The 8606-nt window shown below is 36.3% G+C and overlaps 1 protein-coding gene across 1 annotated transcript; it reads left to right on the top strand.

Moving 5' to 3' along the window:
* Window positions 1-327: 327 nt before the first annotated feature.
* On the top strand, window positions 328-6005 carry LOC310992929 (uncharacterized protein; the record flags this gene model as incomplete). Its single annotated transcript, XM_083981159.1, has 4 exons — window positions 328-449; window positions 4364-4663; window positions 4752-4832; window positions 5845-6005. Exons 2-4 carry the CDS (start codon window positions 4459-4461, stop codon window positions 6003-6005), a joined length of 447 nt encoding a protein of 148 aa, XP_083837285.1. The 5' UTR covers window positions 328-449; window positions 4364-4458.
* Window positions 6006-8606: the final 2601 nt, after the last annotated feature.

The raw sequence follows: 8606 nt of genomic DNA, 5'->3' as shown, positions 1-8606 counted from the left end.
AAGTTGAGTCGGGTAGTACTGGAATTTTACACATAGCTGTTGTTAGCTACAAGTTAATGTGTAGCAGCTATAGTGTTAGCATGATACCATAATTATTGAGGTTTTAATCATAACCAAAGTGTTGGACAAATTAAAATGTGGCCCGATGGTGGTGCTAGAATGATAAATGAAAGGATCAGTAATGTTCTTATGGTTCATCCTGAGGGAACCATGAAGGTCTGGACCAATTCAAATGTTAATATTTGTTGAAGACAAAAGAAAAGAGAAGCGAAAGTGGTGCCGATGTGAATGTAAGAGAAACACATGATGGAGCTGAAACCTGATCCTGGTTCATAATGTGGACTCGTTCACCCCAGCTGACACATTCAGCAGCAGACTGGTTTTTGTATGAGTCTTTCTCACTGTGGATTACTTCATCTTGGGCTCTGGTACTAAACTGAACGTTACAGGTAAGAACAAACTTTTATTTATCTTCAGTTATTTTGTTGAAGAAGTTAAAATGTGTTTGAAGTCAGTTTCTGCTGCTTCAGACTTTTATATGTTAGTTTGTTCAGAGTTAGTACAAAGTTCTTGATGCAGCTGTTCTTGAATGATAAAGTTCAATCATGAGTGAAAAGATGTTTAAATCTCTGAACAGCAGAAGGAATTCTTTTTTTCTACTGCAGCTAAAACATTTGTGAAGTCTTGCATTAAAAGTTTAATCGGAATTATTATCAGCTATTTTATCAACCATCACACAGCTTTTCTCTTCTCTCTACTTCCATGGTATCTGCAGGAACAGTAAATATAATTTGTATAATCAAATAACTGTTTCATAAATGTAAAACCACTTCATATAATCGTGAATATGGATAGTCTTAACGATTGTCACTTAATAGAATAGTAAGTAGTAACTGTCTAATTGTGTAAATTATGTCAAACACAATCTAAAATGTGCTTGTAATACTATAAAGAGAAACATTCCATATTAGATTAATTATATAAAGTGAGTGGTGAGAATTGTTATAATTGTTTTAATATTTTAATAGAACAAAAAGGCATCTATTTAGTTTAATTATGTACAAATCTAAAATTGTGATTGGTTAAATAATTCAATCACAAGAATATGATCAATTTACTATAAATTAATCTGATACAAAATTAAATGTATTATCAATAATTACACATATATTTTATAATTATTGTATATGAACACGCACAGAAATCATACCTGAATGTGGTGAGATGTAAGAAAATATTGTAATTAATTTGTAGTTTTTTGATATGCTATATAAAAATATATATTGGCAATTAAATTATATGATCTGATCTATATCATTAAGTATGTTGAAAGTACTGTATAGGCTTTACTATAGATTAAACTACAACATCTAGGCTATTTAGTTTCATCGTGTAACCTAACCCTCTAAAATTGTGGGAGACTAAATATTTAAATGGTAATAATGTAGTCCATTTACAACTAATTTATCTAACTCAAAATAAAATTTAGTATCGATAAATACATAAAACATTTCTATATAAACACGCACATAATTTCTTATCATGGTCAATGGTCAAATGGCATTTTATATATTAGCAATAAAATCCTGTGATTTTATCCATATCATAAAGGATGTTGTTAATACTGTATAAATTTCACTGAGTTTGTATTTTTATAAGTGCTGTCAATGTTAATGTGATAACAATGAGCTAACGCACAATATTTTTAATGGCATTTTTTAATGTGCGATTAACACACATATAATACATCCTGGAAGCCACGCAGCAGTAACAAGTGGATGTTGAAGTAGAAACAAACCTCAGAAACTGATAAAGAAACGGCTGCTTAGAGCGGCAAGTTCAGCTTCAAAGTCCTGCTACATTGTTCTCTCCACAGGTTATTTATTGTTTGTTTGTTTGTTTGTTTATTTCACATATCAAAAAAGTAAAAAAAAATATGCAACATATAGAATCCAAGATAATGTGAGGGAAAAATGCTGAAAAAACCCTCCAGGGGCTTGTGCAGTGGCATTCTCCGACTACAATTCTAGGCTACTACATTTGTGGGGCACAAGAACCTTTTATACATTGTAAAAATAAACATGGTTTAACATGATATAACACGGTACAATGCATACAAAAACGTGAAAAATTAATCATTGTGATAAGCACTCACTCACATATTTAAAACTTAAGTCATCAAAAATATACAGACATACATTGGAAATCTAAGGGCATCCTGGTAACACATGACAACATAATTTGAAATTAATTGAATACTGATAAAAAAAAATTCAAATAGTCCCTGTTTATATTGGCAGAAAGTATTGTCTAGTTAGCAGAAGTGACTAAATTGCGGTAAAGATAAGTAAAAAAAAAAAAAAAAAGTACAAATAATAGATTCCATAATCTGGACCCACAATAAAGTATACAGAACTGTGATTGGGAGGTACAAAAATATGGGGGTCTAAGGTAGTCCAGTAATTTTAGGCCAAAAAAGGGGTCAACGTTAAACAAATTGCAACAGAAGCAAACTGAACTGATTTTGTATCCTCAACATGTCCTGAGTGAGGGAAAAAAAGCCCCGAAGAATCCCATTAGGGGAAAGTTTCGAAAAACACCCAAACATATCCCATTTATACGCATAAAAAATTTTTTTCACGTGTATAGGGTCAAATTTTTAACCTTTAGATATCTCCATGAAAATTACTGAGTTGATTACTTACATTAAGACAAACAAAAAATGTATTACAAGTTTTTTGAAATTCTTTGTTAACATGAGCAAATTTGCATAAATGTGTATACATTTGCATAAATTCCACCGTTTTGACGGCACATGTATATATGAAGTTGCTGTGGTGGTACCGGCATGAAAATTGGAATGAGTTGACTCCATCGGTCAACCGACAAGTTGACCACTTTAAATTTCAAGATGACTGCAATTTTTCAAGACAGCCACATCCTTAGTAGAGCAGGTATGACATGCTCCATCTCTATTAATGCTCATGGGTAGCCTAAATTGGTTCCATTCCTTTTTTAACTGTAATATCATATTACAGTTAAAAAATGTCTTGTTCAATCTTGTTAACATATTATATGTTAACAAGATTGAACAAGACATTTTCACCTGCTCTACTCAATGTTTAGATCAGGTGTTGTATGTATGCAAATTAGCCATACGTAATTGGATTATGCACTGTTGGCTCATGTCATACCTGCTCTACTAAGGATGTGGCTGTCTTGAAAAATTGCAGTCATCTTGAAATTTAAAGTGGTCAACTTGTTGGTTGACCGATGGAGTCAACTCATTCCAATTTTCATGCCGGTGCCACCACAGCAAATTCATATATACATGTGCCGTCAAAACGGTGGGATTTATGAAAATGTATAAACATTTATGCAAATTTGCTCATGTTAACAAAGAATTTCAAAAAACTTGTAATACATTTTTTGTTTGTCTTAATGTAAGTAATCAACTCAGTAATTTTCATGGAGATATCTAAAGGTTAAAAATGTTACCCTATACACGTGAAAAAATTTTTTTATATGCGTATAAATGGGATATGTTTGGGTGTTTTTCGAAACTTTCCCCTAATGGGATTCTTCGGGGCTTTTTTTCCCTCACTCAGGACATGCTGAGGATACAAAATCAGATGAGTTTGCTTCTGTTGCAATTTGTTTAACCTTTTCTCATAAAATGACTGGACTAAGGTGGCAACAGTAATGTGTGGAATAAGTGTGAAATTGATAGTTACGTATAAACGTATTATTTTTTTTTAGAAAACCATAAATAAATAAACCAATCTGAACATGATTCACTTGATAAACACTGAGGATACCAGACTGTAGGAATAAAGGCTGTGAAGAATGTCTTTTCTTATAGTAAAGAATATTCTGGACGATATTTGTCCTTGTTTCGGATTATTACAATAATAATAAACATACATTTACATAAACCAAAAATATTTGTCCACTCCCATGTTGAGAAGATTATTAAACACTTTAAAAAATAAATCCCTCTTCCAGCACATTTAATTAAAGCAGTTAAAAAAAGACATTATTTGCTATTAATCTTGAGTAACCTGTGGACCATAATGTGTTTAATCATGATTAAAATCTTTAATCGATTGACAACCCTAGTTTTTTGGTAATTACACATTTCATTAAAATATATTGCATTTTTAAGTATAATACCATTATAACTATGACCATATAGCACAGTGAATGTGTGTGCAGGTGAATCTAGTATATGTGGTGGTCTCTGTGCTGTATGGATGAGTAGCTGAGTGATCAGAGTCCATGTAGTGTCCAGGACCAGGTGCTGGAAGCTGCTGTTGACTGTGTGAATGTGTCTGTGCTGCTTGTTGCTTCTGTCAAACTTCAGATGAGCAGGTGGTGAAGCCGGTGGTGAGCGTGTACCCAGCAGCACCCAGCAGCCACCTGGGGGGGAGGAGCTCCCTGCTGTGTGTGGCCTCAGACATGTATCCTCCTCTGGTCCAGTTCTCCTGGAAAAGACAAAACGGGAAGGGTACTCCGGAGGAGCTGCCTCCTGCTGAGGGAGAGCGGCTGGAGCACACAGAGTCAGGACATTCCATCGCCATCTTGCTGATCCACCAACCAGAGAAGAGCTCGTACCACTGCCACGTCAAACACGAGGGTGGCACGGTGGAGGCCCAAACACAAGGTGATGGAGGCTTGGTGATTCAGCTTCATGTGGACACTCTATCACAGTGAACAGAACAGCACAGCACTGACATTTGACTCTTTCTCAGTTTCAGAGGTTCGAGCTCCAGCAGCCCCCTGTCCTCCAGGGAGACAGCCGGAGACAGTGGTACCTCCGCACCAAGCTGACTGTAATTTGTAATTTGTAATTTATTTATTTAGAAGTCAGGACAATGCACATTAATAAAACATGTACCGTAGTACGTGCAAATGTGCCAGATTGTAGCCCGTGGGCTAATTTCCATCTGGAGTCCTCTAAGATCACCTGCTGCCTCTCTACAATGACAGCTCCAATGTTGTGCTGCAGTTAGGGCCCAATATCAGTCTGTTCTCTCTCTGCTCATCATGCCACATTACAACACACACTCCCTGATTCTGTCAGTGTCTAACGAGGCAAGGCAAGGCAATTTTATTTGTATAGCCCGTTTTTACAAACAGTTTGCAGGCGGCGGTTGGTGCAGAGAGATCGAGCTCCGGTGGATCAGTGGAAACCCAGAGAGAGTGCGAGACACCAAGGCCAAAATACAAAGTGCAACAGATAATGATAATGACAGTTCAAAATGTGCGGAGAGGAGAGGAGAGGAGAGGGCTCCATGTAACCAGATGTGTCCCCAGCAGTCTAAGCCTATAGCAGCGTAGCTATAAAATGGTTCAGAGCTACCTGAACCAGCCCTAACTAAAAGCCCTGTCATAAAGAAAGGTCTTAAGTCTAGACTTAAATGTAGTTAGAGTGTCTGCCTCTTTGACCCATGGAGAGAGCTGGTTCCACAGTAAAGGAGCCCGGTAACTGAAGGCTCTACCTCCCAGTCTGTTTTTAGAGATACTGGGAGTCACTAACAGACCTGCATTCTGGGAGCGGAGTGCTCTGGTAGGACAGTAAGGAATGATTCGTTCTTTCAGATAGGATGGAGCTTTATCATTAAGGTCAAAGGTCACATTTGACTTGTTCTGGAGTCCTCTGAAAATCAGTGAATTGATAACCACCTGTGTCTTTTAACATTTGGTCCATGTTATGGTGATTGAGTGATTTGAATAGTTGAGAAGAAGGTGATGGAGGTTTGGAAACTGTGTTGTACAGCTTCATGTGGACACTCTGTCACAGAGAACACTGACTGGTTTCTCTTGAATCCTTTTCTGTTGCAGTGGTTCCCCTGGATCCTCTCCGGGCTCAGTGCAGGGTGAAGCTGCTCTGTCTGCTCTACACGGTGCTGATAGTGAAGAGTCTGCTCTACTGCTGTGGACTGTCTCTGCTGAGGTGCCTCAGAAACAAGGGACCGTCCACCAGCTCAACACAAGCAGACTGACTTGTTTCATCTTTCTCTCCATCATATCTCATCAATTACTCTCATTTTTCTCTTTGATCACAGATTGGAAATTTAAATCACACAAATCTTTTATTCACTGTTCAAATTAAGTCAGTGTGCAAACATAAAAATGTACACACATTTACACTTTATTATGTTACAACTTTTTTTTTTATCATTGTCATAGTATAACATTTAGTTATATTGCCAGAAGCATATTGCATTCACTTAAAAAGAAAACATGTTTTTTTTATATTACATTATTTGTCACATTTATTATTTTAGAAAAGTGGTGGTTATAGGTTTCAAAGGAGAACTGTGCAAGTCCGCTTGCTTTTCCGCTGTTTCGGTTACGCTCCTCTCGCCCATGTGCATTTGTTTACAACGAAGCTGGCGAAAAATCAATAAATGTAGGTGGATAACGTTACATAACAATGGTACAGCGTGTGTGTTTGTGTAGTCTAAACCATCACAAACAAAAGATTACAGATTATGGAGCGCGTTTGTGTTGTGGTGTGCAGAGACGACACCGGGGCGGCGACCGAGTAACTACACTGATGTTGCAAGGTTGGAAGGTAGAGAGTCTCCGTTGTCACTCGTAACAAGTCACAAATCATGTAGTTAACGATCACAATTACTCTTTTTAATTAAGGTTAAAATGTAGCATAGCCACGGGATAAATCCTGCTTAGTTCCTCATTCATTTAAATATACAGCAAACAAATAGTTTCCTTTAAATATTAATCCTGCTCTGATATTTTGACACTCTGAAGTGGTGTTCTGTAATAACATAGTCTTCTTTCAATATCAGTCTGAATTTACAGGGGACAAAGTGAAAATGAGATAAAATGGTGGGCTTTTCCTTTGAAAATCTACATCAACTTGCAAATTATACTATTTAATTAGTTTTGGAAGGTCACCTTTATTTTGAAATCACTCCTTACACGCTCTTACTGTAGTAAATAAATGTACCACAAAACAATGCCAGGGCTAGCTTGACTGTATCTTTCAGAGTGGAGGCTGTGATGACCATAGACATACAATTTTGTAGATAGCCTATGTATACATTTATGATATTTTATATATTATAGGAGCTTGACTGCAGCAGTTAAACTTCACTTGCAGGTGAGAGCTTCTCATAGGATTTTGAAATCACGTTTAGTCAGGAGAAATATTATTTAGAAAAAAAGGAAAAATAAATCACTTTGAAAAGCAGAAAATAATTAATTACTCCAAAAAACTAAAAAGTATTTTTATTGAATGAATATGAAATGAAATGATAATAATAATAATAAATGATAATAATGAAATGCTTCTGTATGGTTCCCTGCTTTGTAAATATTTTTAAATTTTCTAAAATTGTTTTTCAAAGAAAATCAAATGTATGTTTTGATTCACAGGTTACGTAACAATATGTATTACATAACAATATGTTTGCATTTTTACTAATCAAATATAATATTCAAGTATTTTTGTCTATTTCATTTCAACTTTTATTTGACATGAGTACATTAAAGGAGGATGAAACTTATCTTACTGTTTATTTAATTCTCTGTTTTTAGGTTGTTCATGCATGTTGTGGGTTTGTCAATTTCATTCGTTGTCACATTTTCAACATTAAGTCACAGTGTCTCTGTATTAACAACCTGATTGTTACAAATATACAAATATTTTCCCTATGGTTGTAAGCATGTGGAAAAAGATGTAAATAGGACCTTGCAGCTTAATTAGGAGACATCTTAATAGACTTGATCTAAAACAGCCAACACAAACACAGCTTCACACAGTAGGCCTACATGTGGTTATGTCTATTACGCTTTAACAGGAATGTGAAGCTCATTTTCGGCCTACATCGTACAGACTACCCCCAAGTCTATGAACAAACCAACGAAACTATGTCACACTCCAACAAGGAAATGTGAGAATTATTTTAAACCAAAAAAAGAAATTCACAGTGTATGATATGTACAATAGAAATGATCTATATCACCAAGCAAATTCCAAGAAATTAGCTGCAGTTTGTCTCTCAATTACCCTTGAACTTGACAGTCCTTCAATCATCATGCAGAAGCCCAGTGTCGGCCCCACCCACTGCTCCATTCACACACAGAGATGCTGACAAAATTGCAGTGTTTATCCAAGTTTCTAGTTTCTATACGCTTGCTCATTTAAAGGTGTACAGAAAAGAAAACTGAATTTAAGCCCACTCTGGGTCATACAATTATTGTAATAACTCATCTATCAGACGTTGTAGGCCAAAGTTTGTGCAAAATTCTATTTTTGAGTAAATCCGGGATGAAAGTGTGTATTTTTTTTTCGCATTGGATAATGCAGGCGCACGGATTATACGTCAGCCTGTACACGATTCACCAGCCACTGATATTGGATCCGTAATCCGTCATTCAAACGTCTGAGACACTCACACACACACGGAGCTCGGGCTCGCCCCAAGCTTTGAATATCCCGCCCGCTCGATAACGACCAATCAAATTTGTTTTCCTTACTCGGGTAAACTCGTGTTGCAGCTCGTGACAACTCCGCGCGACAAACAGGACAAACGGCCATTTCTGTACACCTTTAAGGCCATGGAAGCTGAGCTTCA

Source organism: Trachurus trachurus (genome assembly GCF_905171665.1).
Source record: "Trachurus trachurus genome assembly, chromosome: 10".
NCBI classification, from domain to species: domain Eukaryota; kingdom Metazoa; phylum Chordata; class Actinopteri; order Carangiformes; family Carangidae; genus Trachurus; species Trachurus trachurus.
The sequence above is the reverse complement of the archived record's forward strand: the minus strand, read 5'-3'. Positions and strand labels throughout refer to the sequence as shown.